Consider the following 21,302-nt stretch of genomic DNA (forward strand, 5'->3'; position numbering starts at 1 on the left):
AAACTTTAAATAAATTTTGTACCTCATTTTGTATTATTTTGTATAGTTTTGACAATACCACAACTGTTAAAATGTGTAAAGAATTGTGTAATAGTTTTTGTATCAAAATTTTCATTATTTTTTTCAATATTTTTTTAAAATTCTTTTTGATTTAAGAGGGTTTACACTCTACAACCCAACTTCAGATCAAAACGGGCTTCAATCTAGACATTCACCAAAATTCAATTGAAAAAGATCTTTGAAAGGCATTGGAATGAAAATCAGGTAAAATATAAGATTATTTTTGGTTGAAAGATTGCCTTGTGTGTGACTTTGTTTTTGTAAAAATAATTTTTTTCTGGGGTCAATTTTGGATGAGTTTTTTTCACTTACTTTAACAATTATTTTAAAAAACAAATTGTTGTTATATTTGTAATGTCCCAGACAATATTTCTATGCATTTTTTTACAATTTATATGAAGAAAAGAAAAAAAACACGATTGTTTTATTTTTGTAAAACAAAGGTTGCTCATCATAACGACCTTTTGAACAAGAGATATATTAAAGAATGTAGAAAAAATGAGCATCACAGGGTTAATATTTTTACATTTGTTTCACAGAATAACAACAATAACAAGTACACAATAAAAAGTGCTCTGAAATTGAATCAAATTTTATGCTGAATTAGTTATCATTTTGAGTTAATTGTGGCCTAACTCGATTATAAATGAGCAAATAGAGCAAAAATGTTAAATTTGTTGCAAATTTAATTGATTTTAAGAAGTCTTATTAATTTTATGAAATTTCTCAGACCATGACCAGACCATGAGACACGGGATTGAAACTCGTCTGAAAAACCTGCATCATTTTCTCATTCGAAACAGTGGCGCCACGTGGTGGTAGCTGCCCTGTTTATTACACTGTGAAATTATCCATGGCCAATCCAAGGAACAAGAAGGTGACAACAGAAATGTCCGTCCAAAAGGGGTGCTGCAAAAAAACTTTTTATTTTTAACAAATTTTCGAACAAATCAGCAACGAATTACAAGTTTGACAGTCGAACTACACTTAAAAGTTGGTTTTGTTATTTGTTTTTGCAAAACCGCATATTTTTAACGAAAGTGCCAAAAATATTCGTAATCACCTTTTGCCTCTAGAGTTATCTACGTGCGCATGTATTGCGTGTACGTACACGCAAAAAAGTGAGGTTAAATTTTGTACCGGCCAGCAAAACAAATGGTGTGCTAGTGTGTGTGAGATCGGGCTTAGATAGCTCTCTTGGTGGCGCTTTGTGTTAGTATGTGTGAGGTCGATGTTTGCGGACGTGCACGCAGAACACAGAACAGTGAGAAATAGCGAAAATGCCTCACTTCCTTCTGCTACAAGTCGCCATATTGAAATTGCTCGAAGATTCATACCCGTGCCATAGACCATGACGAAAAGTTAATACCTAAAAGCAATCTGAAAAAAGTATGGCAGAAAATATCAATTTTCGATTCCACCCTAATAAGACAATTTAAAGATTAATGGTTCAAAAATCGGTCACCACGATATCTCTTTACTTCCTCGACCAAATCAGCTCATTTTAGTTTTGGTTGCAGAGGGTTAACGAGTTATGTCTGAGATGGAATTGATCGGAAATTGAGGGAACTCACAAGGATTGTTAAACATATGGTGACATGATTGATTAGTTTCAACGACATTTTTTTCAATTTGTGGTTGAATTTTTGTCTTATGTTTTTTTTTATTATTAAGAGATGTTTTTTTTATATTAGACCAGACAAAAGGATCATTTAATTTCATAAATAGAAAAAAAAACTTTATAATAATAAAGTGCTATAAAATGTATAGCAAACACATTCATACTAAAAACTTTGTCCCCACAAAGTTTAATTGGAACGAACAACTCTCACCTAAAGTTCGTCACATTTGCGTCGTTCTTGTCCGAGGTGAAGCCCTGGAAGGACTCGTTCGGGATGTAGTACCCGTCGCGGCACACGCAGGTGTACTTCCCCCGGCTGCTGGCTCCGCCGTCCAGCCCGCCACTGCCCTCGTCCGGGTCCGACATCAGACAGAAGGTGGACTCCCGGTCGCAGGAATGTCGCCGGCCGAAGATGGCTTCCAGCGCGTCGTTGCATTGGTCCACGTCGGCCGCGATGAACGCCGACGCCACGATCCTGGGAAGGGAGAAGAAGATGAGAAGGAGAAGGGCGTGAGGTTAGGAGAAATAAGCTAAATTATAATATTTAATGGGGAGGCATCCTACTTTTTTTGTTTATATGAAATTTAGCTATGGAATTGGTGAAAGTTGCAGTTTAGAACAATATTTGCTATAGTTGAAAGATTCACGACATAAATTATCGGAATTTAACATAGTCAGAACAAGAAGCTTTACCCTGCTAAATTATTAAGTTAGATGGTGGGACGTGCGAGAAAATAGAAAATCTTATTTAATTTTATAAGGTTTACGGGTGGGAGAGCAAATCTGGTGGTGAACTGAAGTGGAATGAAATTTACTCTTGAAGTTGTAAAGTCCGTTGTTTTGACGATTTGATAATATCAGTGATACCATGGCGTTGATACCATGAATTACATTCACCTTCATTACAAAAAAAAATGATATTGATTTTTTAAACCATTTTATTTTGTTTGGGGTTTATGGATGGTTTGACAAAAATATAAAAAGTAAAAGTTATATAATCTATGTATTTTTAGTAGTTTAAACTCGATTGTACAACTTGAAATGAATGATTCAACTTTTCAAATTTATACTTTTTCATAGTGCAAAACAATATTTCACCTTAGGGCTAGGGTGGCAGAAGCAGAAAGGCTAAAATCTAACAATCGTCCTTGAAGTCTGAGTGGGTGGTTAATGGTGGGGGAGGGTGGATGGTGGCTTGACTTGATAAAATCCCAAATTTGTTTCATTTCATAAGCCAACCAAAATTTAATTCAACCGCAATCTCTTTTGCTCAGATCTCGCTCGGCCCGACATTTTCCGCCCGTCCTACCAAGTAAATATGGAATCAACAAAATTATGTGGCCTCAAGCTCCGGTGCGCTGGTCGCCCACCAGAGAAAGGATCCCCGGATAACAAAGGGCCACGTGAAAACAAAAATGCACACAAACAGAGATCTGAACACTGTGCGGCATAAAGTTCGCAACCACAATGAATGGAAAAGAATGGCCACCGTCGAGCAAAGGGACTCATTTATTAAATATTTTTATTAATTCACTCCGACGCCCTGGCATGGTCTGATCCGGTCGGTCGGTGGTCGGTGCACACCACGCGAAATACTGGGTTGAGCTTTGTACAGGGCTGGTACAGGACGTGCAGGATTGGAAAATTTAATAAATACACCCACCTTTCGCCAAGGTGCTTCCTTTTACGCTGCAGAAGCTGGCGAGTTGGCGAGTTATTTGGACGAGCATATTTTCCGCGTTGACGGCTTTGCAAAAAAAAAAGCGCGCAGGCGAAGCAAAAAATAAAACGTAGAAAAATGTTTTTCCATTCATGCAACACCGCCGGTGTACAGACGACGTGGTGTTTCGTGCAAAGTGGCAGGTGCTTTGATTGCGAAATTGATTCATGAAGTGGCTCTTAGGGGCTGTGTGCTGCTGGTTGAATCTGGGTGAAATGGGTTGGCGGGACCTTTTGTGATCGGTAAATGTTTCAGTGTAAATTAAATGTTGCCTTTAAAATACTTTACAAAGCAAGTGCGCTAAAAGGATATTTTTTTCGAGTGGATTGTATTGTTTTTAGAAAGTCCTTTTACAACTTCTTATAATATACTATGCTTTTTTTGAACTAGGGCTACAAGTATTAATTGCTTTTTATGTGCTCTTAACCTAATGCGTATGTATTTTTATGATCAAAGAAGATAATTTAGTATTAGAACTTCCATAAAAATCTCTTACAATATGCTGTTCATGTAAAGACATTAATAAACATAATTAGTTGTATGTTAATTATCAGAATTTTAAAACAAATTTGTAACCAAAAGGCATTTGGCCACTATTTTTTATTTTCGTATTTAAAAATTGTTTATATTTAGGTACATATATTTTTTTGAAAAGAATCTCTACCTAAACGAATAGAAAAGATTCACGACAGAACGCACCCAATTTCAACAGGCGTCACTACAGCTGGCTTGCACCGATGTTTATGTACTGACTCCAGTAAAGAAAGCACTCCACCTCCCTCATCATTCCACCTTCCATTGCCCAAACTTGCTGCTGCGTTTAATCGCATTACGTGGTTGTTACTTATGATTCTAAACCTCCCCCTTCCTTCACACACAAAATAGTACTCTTCCCTCAAAGATGAGCCATTTAATGAAGACAAATATTATTTCGCTTAATTTTACGCTTGCAGACGTAGCCAAGACGGCATAATAAACAGCTCTTGCAAACGAACGAATGAACGTTCTGACTGGCAGAACCAATGTTATTATTGTGAGGGTCTAACGCCACCATCCACCCTCTCCCACCATTAACCACCCACCCAGACTTCATGGACGATTGTTAGATTTTAGCCTTTCTGCTCTTCCATCCTAGCCCTAAGGTGAAATATTGTAGCAAACCAGTACTGCTTTCGTTACTGAATAGAAAGAGCTTCATTCCCATCTGAGAATGTTGACGCACATTCCAAGCGTTGGATGTGGTCCTGTGTCTGAGATGTTCGGTGAGTCAAAAATACGCGTAGAGTTAAAGGACGACTTTATTCCGCTTTGCGTTAAAAAAAGACAGAGTGTTTGTGGACGGGTAAACTTTTACTTATCTTGTTTCTGCTGTGTCTGTCCCGGTCGACCGTCTGGTCAGAAGTAATTCGTCTAGATTCTTGGGGTTCTGAGCTAGCTGTGCTCCTAGACCGGGAAGACTCTACAAAACATTATGGCACATGTACTAAAACAACTACAAACATACAACAGAAAAGAACATGAATCTCTACTACAGTGTCGTCCAAATGTGTTTCTATAAAATCGTCAATTTGTGCGTTAACATACCGCCCGCCTTGAAAGACGACGGTAGGCTTTCAAAAAGTATCCTACAGCCCTTACTACTAAATCTAATATCACAGTTTCTATCACAAGGTTCTTTCTGTGTTCTTCGACTAGATTCTTCTTTTTCTTCTTCTTGGAAAGTCAGGTGTAGATGGCTGCTACTGGCAGGACTTCGCAGACTGGAACTGCGACCGTTGACGATGTCTTCTTGGAGTTGGTGACCAACAGATGGCCAAATCGAGCGTCGACAGCAACCTGTTTCAAGGGAGACCGCTAAGTTACTGTTCAAACTGTAAATTTCAAGGCTACTTAACTTTGAGCGGTGGTGGGGGGCAGTTCTGGCCCGTCCGACCACAAACGCGCCACCCCTGGTGCTTTGCTGCTGTGACCACGATTGCCGTTAGCGTTGGCAAGAGCGAACCGTTCGCTCACTGACTGGATGCCGCCCGCCATGCGTTGTCGCGGCTCGTTGTTGGATACGCCGTCGCCCAGCTCGCTTCGCTGGCGCGGCTTCTTCGACTGACGATTGTGCTGCTCCGAGCACGACTGCTACTGGTACTGGTGGTGTGCGTGTTGCCACCGATCGACTGGTTGACTTCTGCTTCTCGTACTGCTTCTTGGCCAGAGTTGATCTGCTTCTTCTACCGACAGGTGGTTACCGAACGGAGTGTCCGGTTCAACTAGATGTCCGCGCAACGTGCGGACCGTAGACCGAATGTGGGACCTGGTGTCCCGTTTGCCATGACGTCGTTGTTGCTCGTACGGCACTCCACCGTCCGTGGAGTGTAGTCCCCCTTGCGTGGGCAGACTCGAAAACTTCCTCACCGCGAGCCCAGTGAGAAAGGTGGCCGATCACGGCCTGGCAACCGATGCTGCTGCGCACGCAGCATGGTTCGACGGAAGTGTCCACTCCTGCGGAGCGAACCGGATGGTGACGTCAAGGGACCGACCGCTGGTGGTCGATCACGAATGTGGGAGAGATCAATCTGGTTTCCAAAACGACTGTGTAAGCTTGGTGGGGGTTCGTGAGTTCCAAATGCGTTCGACGGATGTTCTGATGCTAAAGAACGGGGCCGGTAACCTTGTCCGGGTGGACAGAGGCTCATCAGAACGGCTTCACACGACCGTGAAGGTTGTTGCTCCAGTTGAGCAACCGCTAAGCAGTTTCTCCTGTGAACGCCCAGGAAGAAACCGTCCTGCAAGCCATGCAGGAATGGCAGGATTTCCACCGGCTGGTGGACCAAACAGGATTTCCACAGATGTGGACCAAACGGAAATTTCATCGGACAGTGGATCAAACGGGATTCCACCGGATGGTGGACCAAAACGGACAGGAAATTCCACTGAACGACGAACCAAAACGACAGCATTACCTCCACGAAGGTGGTCCAAACGGAATCTTGTCCAAGGTGGACAAGTCTACTGGATCACGAATCCATCTCCTTCCCTGGAGGAGATTCTAAACAGGAAGCTTACGACAGGTACAAGGAGGCCGACGTCGTCTGTCAGCCGTACGGGAGGCCCACTGGCCTGCGGCGTACTCGATACTGGTTGTGTTCGATGCCCAACACCGAACCAAATCTCTGGTGACGCTCGTCGCGTCCAACAACACGATGACAGGTGACTCCGTCAGTCCGTCCGACTGTTGGAGTTCGTTGGCACTTCTGCGCAGGCAGCGCAGATCAAAAGCAACGTTCCACGAGTCCGTCCGACTCGCGAGACAGGAAATCACATCCAGCAGTCCGTCCGACTGCGAGGTCTCAGATGGCAGTCCATGTTACCGCCCGTAAACGACGGAATCGATGGCGAAAGAGTTCGCCCACAATCGTTGGTTCCAGCCACGCCAAACCTTAGTAGAAAGCGCTAAGCGACTGGTTGATTTCAAAACAAAGATCTACTTAACTTAGGATGGCGGTGGGGCAGCAGCTAAGACCCGTCCTGTCTTGCGGCGCTGCGCCTAAGGCCAAGTGCTGGAACCTCGAACACTTGGTCTCGAACGCTGTGCTGACCGGGACGGTGGGTCAGCCGTTATGTCTTCAGATGACGATGGTACAGGTGCAACTCGAAGAACGGACGATGCACTCCTACGCTGAGCAGACGAAAAATCCAGCAACACCGAACCTGAGAGTTGAAGTGCACTAAGCAACTGGTCAACTGAATAATTGAAAAGAATACTTAACTCAGGTTGGTGGTGGGGGGCTGTTCTGGCCCGTCCGACCACGAACGCGCCGCCCCTGAGGCTTTAAGCTGGATCCTCCTGTCAGCATTTGGCGCGCTGACTCGATCAGCTGGCTGGTGTCGATCGCCGATCCGGAACTGCAACGATTTGCAGCAACTCGCCGTTGCTCTTGCTGAACGTATCAGCGCCATCGCGACGCCTCTGGTCTGCATACTGCACCGCAATACGGCACCGATCCTCAGCTGCATCCAAACCGCACTCGTTCGCAACAAATGCGCACACGGAAAGCGCACCCCTGTGACGCCTCTGGCACTTTCTGCTGCTCGCAGAACACAAACTGCAGCTGGGTGTCCGTGTGATTGTGTGTGCACTGCTGGCACACCGATGATGCAAACACGGACTTCTTCACGACCAGCTTTCTTCTGGCCGTTTTCACGGACACTGCACTTCTTACGGTCCTCTTCAAACTCTGCTACGGACAGAATATTCTTCTGCGACCGCGCGATGCACCAAGTGCACCGTTCTTCAATCTGGTCGCTCTACAATCGACGGATGGTGCGGATCGCACCTCAAAAACACTTTTCCTTGTGGCTCTCTCCAGCCAAGCACCACACACGGACCGAAACGTTCCCACACGGTGGTATCGAACTGCACGGTTGCAGTTTCGCGGAAAACTGGCACTTTTCCTCCTTCGCGAACCGACCGAACGAATTCAGCGACGACCGAACTGCATATTTTTTCACTGCCAATGTTTACGTTTTGCTGATCTCACTTCTCACTTCTTGCTCACTTTTCCGTCTCAGTGCTCTCCGAAAGCAAGGTTCGTCCACACTGGCAAGGTTGACGAGATCGAACAAAAGTCTGTGGAACTAGGGTAGTTTCTCGAATTGTGGCAGGAAAGGAATCGCACTACAAACTTCTGCGCACAGTTTGTCCCGAAAATTGTTCATATTTGCGGAAACTCGTGTGCCGAACCAAAATGGTTGGCCAGTAAATCACAAGACGCCATTTTCTTCTCCACAACATGGCGTTTTCTCCATCACGAATTTTCCACGACACTTTTCTTCTCACGACCAATCGTTTCTTGCAGACTTTTCGAAACACTTTCTGCAGATTCGTTCTCCGAAAAGTCACACCTTCTTCGCACAATCTCCGAAAGTTGTAGCGCACTGACAGTTCTACTGACATTTCAGTTTTTTTTTCGACGGTTTTGTTTTGCTCGTGAATGGAACGAAATTGTTTTACGGTTTTCGACGGGTTTTGTTCGGTTCGCGGTCAAGTTCACGGGATTTTGTTGCGTAGTGGCCATATCACGATGGCGGAATTGACTACTGGACACAATGGAGTTTCGTCGGTCAGGAATGGCGGAACTCCTGACGGGATTCCAAGCGGTGAAACTTGGGAAGTTTTCACTTTGGCAAACAACAGTTTTGCTTCAGCCAATGTTTTTCATTTCAGCTCACAGGAATTTTGAACGATAAAACAGGTTTGGACGGAAATTGACTGGGAAACTGGACGGTACTGGACAGAACAGAACTGGACGGATAGAATGGCGACGCTAGCCATCTTCTGGACGGGACTTTCTTCGCGGAACTCCATCAACGCGCAACTCTACTGCCCTTCACCAAAACGATCCCGACACATCCGGTGCTCGAAGGACCAAAAAATGTTGACGCACATTCCAAGCGTTGGATGTGGTCCTGTGTCTGAGATGTTCGGTGAGTCAAAAATACGCGTAGAGTTAAGGGACGACTTTATTCCGCTTTGCGTTCAAAAAGACAGAGTGTTTGTGGACGGGTAAACTTTACTTATCTTGTTTCTGCTGTGTCTGTCCCGGTCGACCGTCTGGTCAGAAGTAATTCGTCTAGATTCTTGGGGTTCTGAGCTAGCTGTGCTCCTAGACCGGGAAGACTCTACAAAACATTATGGCACATGTACTAAAACAACTACAAACATACAACAGAAAAGAACATGAATCTCTACTACAGTGTCGTCCAAATGTGTTTCTATAAAATCGTCAATTTGTGCGTTAACAGAGAATTTTGTAACGCTGCTTGGATTGTTTTCTGAGTTCCCGAGTAGACGGTAATAACTTTGGAATAACATTTTTTGATATTTGAAAATACCAGGCCAATAACATTTTATGTTATTTATAACAAGATTTGTTATTCGTCGTTATGATTTTTTTTGTTATTGGATTGTTATTGTAATAACAGAGTAATAACATTTTTAGTTATTCTTCGAACAAATCTTTTTTATTATTTTTTGTCATTTTAATCCTCTGCAACCCAACCCCGCCTAGAGACGGGCTTCGATTTAATAAAAAAGGCCAAAAATCAATTTTTGATCTTCAAAAAACATTGGAAAGGAGAACTTTTAAAATTTTAGAAAATTTATGGGTTGGAAGTTTTACTTGTTTTATGTGACTTTGCCAATGCTTTAAAAATGTATTTTTTAGGGGTCAACTTTGACTGTGTTTTTTTCTAAAATTTCCTTTACTTTAAGTAAAAATAAGTATGCAGTAATTTTTTTAGTGTCCCAGACTATGCCTCTACCTATGCCTGTAAAAAACATGAAAAAATTAGATAGGCAAAATGTAATGATAGGAGGTGGTAGAATTGGCCAAAAACAAACATAAACTTTACAAGTTAAATGCAAATTAAAATACTAAAAATGAAGCGAGAAAAACAAGAGAAGTAAAGTTTTTCGTAGAACAAAAGTTACTTAAAATAACCTCCTGAACACGGGAAAAATAAAAATCTTGAAAAAAAAATTTGGGCAGTAGAGGGTTAAAAACTAATTTGATCATCCCATAACAGTTCGCGGTATTCTTACATAACAAAAAAAGTTATTCTCCAGTTTTGTTGGCTTTCAACCAATATCAGACCACTAACAAATTTTGTTATGATAACTTAAACTGTTATTCAACTCTTATGCAAACATGGATTTTTCAAGAAGGATCCAAAAAACAGTATTTGTTATTGAAATTGTATTAATTAAGTTATTATCGTCTGTTCGGGGGTCTCGTGGCGCAGGGGTAGCGGCTTCGGCTGCCGATCCCGATGATGCTATGAGACGCGGGTTCGATTCCCGCCTTATCCACTGAGCTTCAATCGGATGGTGAAGTAAAACGTCGGTCCCGGTTTCTCCTGTCTCGTCAGAGGCGCTGGAGCAGAAATCCCACGTTAGAGGAAGGCCATGCCCCGGGGGGCGTAGTGCCAATAGTTTCGTTTAGTTTCGTTTTTCGTCTGTTCGGGTTGGTTACCGAGTCGAAACGGGCAACGTCGGGAACTTGGAAATATTTAATTCAAAAGAAAATAGATTCTCTGTTTAGCTTATATCCAGTTGTAACAGCAAAACATTTGTTCTGATTTTAACTTTTTTTCGAAAAGAACAGAAACAACAACAGAAAATTTCACGAATGATAATTTTTTTAATATGGTTTTCTGAGATACAGACATTTGAAAATTTAATGTTGTTTTTGTAAAACAGGCCCATCTAAATGTTTTTTGAAGTGTTTTTCTCCTTACCCCTCAATTATTTTTTTTAAAGTCAGAGGTATTTTTCCCTATTTTGGGCCTACTAAACCGAAAGCACTTTTAATTTGATGTATTCTCAAAGGCTGCTGTAGGCAGCCTTGCTTGTATTACATGAATAAGTTGGTTTTTTTAATACTTATGCTCTTACTATATCACATTTTTGACGAAAATACCTAATATTTCTGTATAAGCCCGAGAAACTAAAACATTTTTGTCCCTATTTTGGGGATATTGCTCCTAGCATACGACCTTCTTTGTGTATATTTTTGGCCTACTCTAATTGGTTGAAATCTAGAAGCACGTGGCGAACTTTTTTGACGTACGGTTCAGCCCCAACTCGTACAATACAGCTGCACAAATTCGGTCGACAAACATGCTGAATCATTGTGATGTTTGAAGCCACAAATCAACAATAGAATGTTTGATTTTACTTGCATTACGTTCATAATTAGCTTGGACACGATTTATATCATTCTTTAAGATTTTACAATATAATTAAACATTTGTTGCGCAGCCAAACAACAAGCCCGTAATATGCAAGAAAGACTGTAATTTGTGAAAAGCGCACACACACTCTGCCGCAATTTGTAGAAGTGTCAAATGGACTATAAATAAAGCCATTCGCTTCGAGATGGACGATGTAACTTTAATCAGTTATTTAATTGATTTGGTGGCAGTTTAGTCACTGACGAACTGACGTGCCACCAAGAATTCAAACACTGACGAACTGACGTGCCACCAGGAACAAATTTCTCGATCATTTCTGACCGCATTCTTCTTTTTTTTCTTTTTGCTTTTCTCTTCTTGAGTGAATGTCAAATTTCGAGTTTGACACTTAATCACCTGCAGCTGCGAAGAATTCAAGTACAACAAGTAAAAAGGGCTGATAAGGATAAGAATTATAATGTTAGAAAACATCTTAAATCATCATGATCATTGACAATTAATTCATGGCAAATCAATACTTCTAACTACCTTTCATTTATATTTGAAAAATGTGTCAAAAATTGAATTTCGTTATGGATTTTGCAAAAATAAATCAACACAGGAATGATTTCCGCCCTTTCAACATGTTGTTTCAGAAAGCTTCTCAGCAGCAGCAGCTGTGCATCTGTCAAACCATGTGTTTGACAATCGCCGATCGCTGCGAGTGAGTGAGAAGGAAGATGGGAATGTGCGGTCAAATTTGAATTCTTGGTGGCACGTCAGTTCGTCAGTGATTCAAATTTGACCGCACATTCCCATCTTCCTTCTCACTCACTCGCAGCGATCGGCGATTGTCAAACACATGGTTTGACAGATGCACAGCTGCTGCTGCTGAGAAGCTTTCTGAAACAACATGTTGAAAGGGCGGAAATCATTCCTGTGTTGATTTATTTTTGCAAAATCCATAACGAAATTCAATTTTTGACACATTTTTCAAATATAAATGAAAGGTAGTTAGAAGTATTGATTTGCCATGAAATAATTGTCAATGATCATGATGATTTAAGATGTTTTCTAACATTATAATTCTTATCCTTATCAGCCCTTTTTACTTGTTGTACTTGAATTCTTCGCAGCTGCAGGTGATTAAGTGTCAAACTCGAAATTTGACATTCACTCAAGAAGAGAAAAGCAAAAAGAAAAAAAAGAAGAATGCGGTCAGAAATGATCGAGAAATTTGTTCCTGGTGGCACGTCAGTTCGTCAGTGGTTTAGTGATTGTTTCTGCAACGGGATTGTGCAACCCACTAATAAAAACATATTGCCGGTGGTTGGAGATTCGGGGGATGGCTCTCATCCGTGTGTGCTGAGCGATGAAAGCCGTGACGCTGAGTGTCAACAAGCGGTAAGCAAAAGCGGTGAAAATTTTCGACCTAATTGGCAACTAGCGATTTGTCATGAAAAAAAGTGAAGAGTACTATTTTTGCCTTCCTCACCTCAATGAGGAAAGGCTTTAAAATCACTCGACAAATGAACTTCTTTATTAAACCTCGTAGACCCACCTTCATGTATACCTATCGACTCAGAATCAAATTCTGAACAAATGTCTGTGCGTGTGTCTGGATGTGAGTCCGTGCACCGAAAAATATGCACACGATTATCTCCGGACTGGCTGAACCGATTTTGACCGTTTTAGTCTCATTCGATCCGTCTTGGGGTCCCACAAGACCCTAGTTAATATTATGAAGTTTAGAAAAGTACTTCAAAAGTTATGCTAAAAAAACTATTTGGCTAGAGTTTGAAATATTGTAAAAAAGGGTGGTTTTTGTAAGAAAATCCATCATGCTATATATTGTTAGAACGGTATTTGAAAGATCTTTCCAACGCGTTCAAAAGATAGAAGATCTGACAACCCTATCAAAAGTTATGAGCACTTAAGTGTTAATTATATACTTTTTTGAGGCCGGATCTCAAATATGTTGGTGAAAAAGTTGTCCGGATCTATCATGCGACCCATCGTTGGATAGATAATCAAAAGACCTTTTCAATAAGCCCAAAAGATTGAAGATCTGACAACCCTATCAAAAGTTATAAGTACTTTAGTGTTTTAAATTGACTTTCTTTGAGGCCGGACTCAGATATTTTGACAAAAGAATTGTTATTTATACACTTTTTTGAGGCTGTGTGGTGTATGAATGCGAGGAAGGCACCAACCAACAAAAGGTGGATTAAGTAACGTTTTTTTGCTTTATTTCTAATTTAGGAGGAAAAAGTGAATTATTCTTGCCCACCAAATGAAGATAATGACTGCACGTATCCTTATCAAGTGGCAGATTCCTCAATTTCGTTGAATTCGGTTTGGTAGACCCAAAATAGGTACTAGGCCCAAAATAGGGAAAAATAAATTGAAATGTCATTAAATCAGTCGAGAATAGTTCAGGATTGTTATTCGTTTGATTTTTAATTTCTCATAACTTTCAAGTACTTTTTTATAGTAATTTGTAATTTATTGGAAACAAAAACCTGCCAGTATAACGCACTGCATTAGATTATCAAATCTTCTTTTCTTTTTAAATAATTTCAACATAAGGGCATTTTCTACTCTTTTCCTCCTATTTTCCTCTCACACTCATTCATGCGTTTACGTGTTAACGCTTTCAATGGGTGGCTCTGGTTGATGATGGTGCTTCACATATAGCCAATCATGAAGACAAGGCTTAATTTATTCGAGAAAGAGGAGGAGAGCGATCGTTTCTTGGAGCCAAATTCGAGAAGCACATCGAATAATGATAAGCAAATATTGTGCAGGTTTTGGGACACTAACAGTGGTGATGATTTTTGGGGTAAGAGTTTTTTTTTATGAAAAATTTTCATATAAGGGTAAACATAATGGCAACGTAAATATATTTTGGAAAGTTTTCTTCGAGGATAATCCTAACTAATTGATTTTCTTGATAAGTCGGCCAACTTTCCCGACACCCCTGTATTCGGAACCAGCTAACCAGTTGATATTCCAGTCGCGTTGAAGTTGCGATAATCGAAATAAAGGGTATGAGCTTCGAATGTATAAATAATACTTTCATGGTACTTTGTTCGTTGTTGTTTTCGATGTATTTGAGGTTGAGTTTGATCGAGGGTAGAAAAAGGAAACCGACTCCAATTCAATTAGCGATAATTACATTAACGGTTGGGAGAGTCGAGGGTGGGTGTTCAAGACATAGCATATACTTACTTGTACCCTTGCGATTCAACCGTTACGCTGAACGGCCACAGCCACCGTCCGTACAGGGGGCCACAGTCCCGGAAGGGGGCGCCCCAGAACTGGGCGCCGTTGCTTTGGTTCCAGGCGGCGCCCAGCTCACGCCAGTACGTGGACAGAAAGATCTTCGTCTCGGACAGGTTCGCGTGGATGGGGTCGATTTTGTCCCGGAACTGAACGACGGCCAGGGGCAGCCTCGGGGAGGCAATGGCCACCGCAAGTAGGCCATCGTCCTCCTTGAGCACGCCACTGGCAAGTTCGTTTGCCTTCTCCCGGGCGATGCTCAGCTTCCGGTCGTCCTTGCTGGTGTCAATCCGACGCTCGGCCAGGAAGTCGGCGAACGCCTTAGCTGCCTGGACAGTGATGGACGACACATCGTAGAACGGATCCGGTGGAATTTCATCGAGCGTTTTCGCTTCACACGGTGGCAGCGACGTGCTGGCTAAGGATGAGGAGGCGTCTGACGGGTCGCCACGTGGTAGAAGCGGCTGCTGCTCGAGCGCTAGGCCGGATGATAGATGGAATGCTAGCTGCAGTAGTAGGACTACGGTGATCAACCATGGCCGCTGGCAGCGGGTTGACCGGGATCGATAGCAGTGACAGCGATGATCTCGGTGATGGTGTTGATGGCGGCGAGAATGACCCATCACCGTTTGTTGCTGGTTGATGTGCGTCTAGAAAGGGCTACGTTGAGCATCTGTGGAAAAAAACGAAGATAGAGAATATGTTGTTAGGTAATTAGGCCGATGCAAATATTTAAAAAAAGTTTTTGTCCCTCGGCCCTGGCCAAGGTCAAGGGGGGGGGGGGGGGCAAAAAAATAAAAAAATATAAAAATTTAAATAACAAGCCATAGTCTTCACATTTCAATGAAAAAAGTGTTTTAAAATGCATTTTACACTAGTTCAGTTGTTTTGCAATCATTAGTTTTCAAAAAATCTAAGATCTGACAAAAACAAAAATTGTATCAAAAAAAAAGATTTTGCATCGAAAATTTTCAAAAAATCTTAAGATTTTTTAACAAACCCAAACATGCTAAAAATGATTTTAAACGCAGGAGAATGTATTTTAATTTGATTTCAGCTGGTTGCACTTGAATTTTCATTGAAATTTTGAAGTTTATTGTAAAAATATTTTTTTTGCCCCCTGATTTTTCGGGCCAATTTTGAAGGGGGGGGTGACAAAAACTTTTAAAAATATTTGTACCAGCCTTATCGGGAAAATGTGTATCAAAATTTAATCATACAGAAGCAAAGTTGTTTCTTGACCACTTTCGATTTCAATTTTTATTTAAAAACTATTTTAATCCACCTATGTGGTTGGTGCCTTCCTCACTTTTTACCAACAATGGGTAATATGAGCGGTTTGGACACATACTTCAACTATTTTTTTTAGATCCAGAAACATAGTCCAGAAACAAGTACATAGATATAACTAAAGTGGTAATAACTCGATATAGGGTTGCCAGATCTTCAATGTTGTGGACTCGTTGGAAAGGTCTTTCAATTGCCTAACCAACGATGGGTTGGATGATGGATCCGAACATCGTTTACATACATTTAAGTGAGATCCGGCATAAAAAAAGTACAAATATATCACTTAAATGGTCATAACTCGAGATAGGGTTGCCAGATCTTCAATGTTGTGGACTCGTTGGAAAGGTCTTTCAATTGCCTAACCAACGATGGGTCGGATGATGGATCCGAGCATCGTTTACATACATTTAAGTGAGATCCGGCATCAAAAAAGTACAAATATATCACTTAAATGGTCATAACTCGAGACAGGGTTGCCAGATCTTCAATGTTGCAGACTCGTTGGAAAGGTCTTTCAATTGCCTAACCAACGATGGGTCGGATGATGGATCCGAGCATCGTTTACATACATTTAAGTGAGATCCGGCATCAAAAAAGTACATAAATATCACTTAAATGGTCATAACTCGAGACAGGGTTGCCAGATCTTCAATGTTGTGGACTCGTTGGAAAGGTCTTTCAATAGCCTAACCAACGATAGGTTGGATGATAGATCCGGACATCGTTTACATACATTTAAGTGAGATCCGGCATCAAAAAAGAACAAATATATCACTTAAGTAGTCATAACTCGAGACAGGGTTGCCAGATCTTCAATGTTGCAGACTCGTTGGAAAGGTCTTTCAATTGCCTAACCAACGATGGGTTGGATGATGGATCCGAACATCGTTTACATACATTTAAGTGAGATCCGGCATAAAAAAAGTACAAATATATCACTTCAATGGTCATAACTCGAGATAGGGTTGCCAGATCTTCAATGTTGTGGACTCGTTGGAAAGGTCTTTCAATTGCCTAACCAACGATGGGTCGGATGATGGATCCGAGCATCGTTTACATACATTTAAGTGAGATCCGGCATCAAAAAAGTACAAATATATCACTTAAATGGTCATAACTCGAGACAGGGTTGCCAGATCTTCAATTTTGCAGACTCGTTGGAAAGGTCTTTCAATTGCCTAACCAACGATGGGTCGGATGATAGATCCGGACATCGTTTACATACATTTAAGTGAGATCCGGCATCAAAAAAGTACAAATATATCACTTAAATGGTCATAACTCGAGACAGGGTTGCCAGATCTTCAATGTTGCAGACTCGTTGGAAAGGTCTTTCAATTGCCTAACCAACGATGGGTCGGATGATGGATCCGAGCATCGTTTACATACATTTAAGTGAGATCCGGCATCAAAAAAGTACATAAATATCACTTAAATGGTCATAACTCGAGACAGGGTTGCCAGATCTTCAATGTTGTGGACTCGTTGGAAAGGTCTTTCAATAGCCTAACCAACGATAGGTTGGATGATAGATCCGGACATCGTTTACATACATTTAAGTGAGATCCGGCATCAAAAAAGAACAAATATATCACTTAAGTAGTCATAACTCGAGACAGGGTTGCCAGATCTTCAATGTTGTGGACTCGTTGGAAAGGTCTTTTAATTGCCTAACCAACGATGTATTGGATGATGGATCCGGACATCGTTTACATGCATATAAATGAGATCCGGATATATGTGAAAACACATTTTTATACATAACTTTTGAACTACTTATCGAAACTTCAAACAATTTAATAGCGATGTATGGGACCCTAAACCAAGTTGAATGCAACTGGTTTGGTCAAAATCGGTTCAGCCAGTGCTGAGAAAACTCAGTGAGAATTTTGGTCACATACATACATACACACACATACACACACACATACACACACACAGACATTTGTTCAGTTTTCGATTCTGAGTCGATATGTATACATGAAGGTAGGTTTTCGAGCTTTTAATAAAAAGTTCATGTTTAGAGCAGGATTATAGCCTTACCTCAGTGAGGAAGGCAAAAATCCTTGAATCATCAATTAAAGATCTTGCTTCCAAAAAGTACATAAATATCATCTAGTGAGCATAATAATTATGCTTACTAGATGATATTTATGTCAATTATTCATGTCATGCTGATGTATTTGGAATTTTCGAAAAATGTTGAAGATGAAATATATAGCTTTATCACATTAAGAAATAATGAAGAAATCTGATTCTAATAATAACTAGTATAAATTTTATCTTATTTGACGTTTTTGCACCATCTCTTGAGTCATTAGATGTTTTGAGAGATGCTAATAAACTCTTTGAAATTATGTGACTTTGCCAGAATTAATCAACTCTGTTTTAATATGCTACTCTCTTATTTCTTAGAACCATTTCCCACTCTTTACTTTATACTTATATCAGCTGGTTTCACTCGCCATGAGTAATTTTGTGAAATTATTTTAAAAACATAGGCTACGAGACTTTTTTTACAGTGTTTGCATATTTATTGTGTATTTATTTATCGTGGGTCTCGTGGCGCAGGGGTAGCGGCTTCGGCTGCCGATCCCGATGATGCTATGAGACGCGGGTTCGATTCCCGCCTTATCCACTGAGCTTCTATCGAATGGTGAAGTAAAAACGTCGGTCCCGGTTTCTCCTGTCTCGTCAGAGGCGCTGGAGCACAAATCCCACGTTAGAGGAAGGCCATGCCCCGGGGGGCGTAGTGCCAATAGTTTCGTTTTTGCATATTTATTGAAGATAATAATTTAAAAAATTATAAATTTAGGATCTATAATATTTCAAGAACAGGCAAAGAACCAACTGAAATATTTGAGAAATCTCACAACAAACAATCTCGAGTATCTACAACGGGAGCTTTGGTAATCGGAAACTTTCATCTCTATTCTTAGCGAAAAGACATCTCCTCCCTCTCATATCGTTCAACCATAACACAATAATAGCTCTAGCTCTTCATCATAGCGGGAGCTACCTCCGGAGAGGCACCATCTTCAGAGCATCGTGATTGACGTCGTGACACGACGGATAACACTTGGCTCACCATCACAAACGAGCCTCCTAATTCATCTCGACGTTCTCCCCGAAAAGTGAACCAAAAACCCACCCTCCCTCTAACCTATCCACCCACACACACACAAGTTTAAACGGTCCCATCGTACCATTAATCGAAAAAGGTAAAGGATAAAAGAGGTTCACCCCCTGGAGAATCTCACTCGCCTTCTCTTTCTCGTGTTTTGGAGGTTATGTTTCGCCTTGAACGATTATGTTTCAGCCCTCTTTAAACTCTGGGCGCTCTCAGGTCATGAAAGCTGGTTGGGGGACAATTTTCCACCTTTAAGTTACGATGTTTGAAGAAAGTCGGCGGAAATACCACGTGGTACGCACGAGGACGAGGAAGATTCCCCGGAGAACAGACGTGAGGCCCCGCAGGAAAAACGATGTTGACATGTGTGCTTCATTAGTCTTGGCTGCGATTTCGGTACTAATGAAGGATGGTAGAGGCCAAACACGTTTTGGTGGAGGTGGATCGAATCTAATTGAATGAGATTGATGTGCTACGTTGATTTCTGGGGATGGTTTTATGGAGACGCATGGTACTTGAGATGTTATGTTTTACCTTTTTAGTGTAATTTCGGTTAAAGGCTTCATTGTTCATTGAAATTTAAACTCATTGTTGATAAAAATAATACCAATCCTATTTAAAACATTCATTCCATGATTGGATCTTTGTATTACGAGTCAAACTGTTATCCAGCGACTCTACCAAAGCAGGCTTGCTCTGGTACCTCTTCTGGAGTTTTTTTTGAAAAGGTCCAATAAACCAAATTCCCAGTTTTTGCTTTTTGGGTGTTTTTGAAACCGCCTTGAGTCAGGGGTTACAAAAACACCCTAAAAGCAAAAACTGAAAATATGGTTTATTGGTCCTTTTTTAAAAAAAATCCAGAATTGTCGTACGTGCATTTTGGGCCAAATTGAGTTAAGAACGTCATTTGTGCATCTCACAATGCCACAGGTTTTGACCCTCACAGATCCCCAAAATTCGATGTCAATCCTAAGACATTCAATGAAAACCAAAAAAGTTCCGAAATTTTTTGTCACTTTTCATATAAAAGTAGTTTCAATCTTGTCACTCCCTGAAAATTGATGTAAGTGCGACAAAAGGCCAAAGGGATTTCAGGTCAGGATGCGTTTGACGCACGTACAAGCTAGACTACCGTAAACATTTGTAATTATAACTCGGGACTCCAACAACCAACTTCAACCAAACTTCGGGACAATGCACAGAATGGTCAGCCAAACAAAACGTGTTTGTTATTGTTTACATTGCGTGCTCTCGTTTTTGTTTATTCAAGGTCAAACATTAAAACGCGTTTTTCTCGGAACGTCAAAATGGCGGGTGCGACAAGATAGCACGACGACGTCGATATGAAAAAATGCGTGATCAGACAAATCTCGTCCCGAAAATTGCCAATCCAGGCCAACTGGAGAGAGAGGCAATCACGCTTACCACTGCACCATCAACCATTTGCCTCATATATTTTTTTTTAAATTTAAAATTTATGTAAAATCAAGAAGCTACGAAAACAAAGACAGTTTAATGAGGAAGGATCTAAAAACCTCCCGGAATGTCTTACTACAGACCATCATAAAAGCATAACGCCGGCAGGCGTAGGAAAACATTTTCTCAGTCTCACCAGAAAAGCGTTCGCTCTTGCTTTTAGAAGGAAAAGGACGTCCACAAACACAACACCGACCCGTACTTTACTTCTGACACACAAGCAAGCTGTATGGGCTCTATTGAAAACTGTGTGTGCTCTCAGCACAGACACGCATCTGAAAGGATGACTCCCTCTCCGACATCTTTGCTCCCAGCCGGTTCAGCAGGATCACAAGAGCATGATTGACCTACAAATTCTGCTACACTGAATGGTGACTCGGTGCTGAAAGTGTGTGGGATGCCAACATAAGGGAAGACATCTTAGTCCCTTTTGCATAATGCATGTACGGATTGCTCCGAGGATTGATCCTTGTATTCGTTATGGAACCGACCCACGACGACGACGACGGCCATCACAATCACTCGAAATGAGCTTGACCTTTCTACCAGTTATTCCACGGGAAGGAAGGGGGAGTTGACCGAAAACTTGTTCTACAATTGCGTCGTTTGACGAGCCAAAGCTTGTCGTACAAATTGTCTGTTATCAAAAACTTTTCTAATAATAATCATTTCAAATTGTTCGAGTCAGCCCACTGGAAGGTTCTCATTCGTCAAATCCGTCCTCTTGCTGGTATGCTTTATCTGTGGAGTACATATGAAAACAACCGAGCTGCTAGAATGTCCTACATATGTACGGTTTGTGTCATCCAGGCCCGGTATACTTTCCGGCCCGTATTAAGCAAAACACCCGCCGGGGAATCCAGAAAAAGGACATGTCCAACCTGTCTGTCCCTTCTCAAGCTACCGCGGCTTGGAGCAATTCAAAACATGAGGGTAAAAAGGTCACTTGGCAACCCTGGTTAATCCCCTCGAGGTTGTCAGTAATAATTTTCGAAACC

The 21,302-nt window shown here is 41.3% G+C and overlaps 1 protein-coding gene across 5 annotated transcripts in view; it reads right to left on the bottom strand.

Moving 5' to 3' along the window:
• LOC120412801 (probable G-protein coupled receptor 158) overlaps positions 1-21,302 on the bottom strand; it is a 115,710-nt gene that overhangs the window by 44,418 nt on the left and 49,990 nt on the right. For all 5 annotated transcript variants that reach the window (XM_039573391.2, XM_039573393.2, XM_039573392.2 and 2 more), the window contains 2 exons: positions 14,358-15,081; positions 1,893-2,156 (listed from right to left, as the gene is read on the bottom strand). In XM_039573391.2, coding sequence (XP_039429325.1) covers positions 1,893-2,156; positions 14,358-15,031 — 938 coding nt within the window. In that variant the 5' untranslated portion in view covers positions 15,032-15,081. The remainder of the gene's footprint in view (positions 1-1,892; positions 2,157-14,357; positions 15,082-21,302) is intronic.

The sequence above is a fragment of the Culex pipiens genome, chromosome 2 (assembly GCF_016801865.2).
Source record: "Culex pipiens pallens isolate TS chromosome 2, TS_CPP_V2, whole genome shotgun sequence".
In the NCBI taxonomy this organism is placed as follows: domain Eukaryota; kingdom Metazoa; phylum Arthropoda; class Insecta; order Diptera; family Culicidae; genus Culex; species Culex pipiens.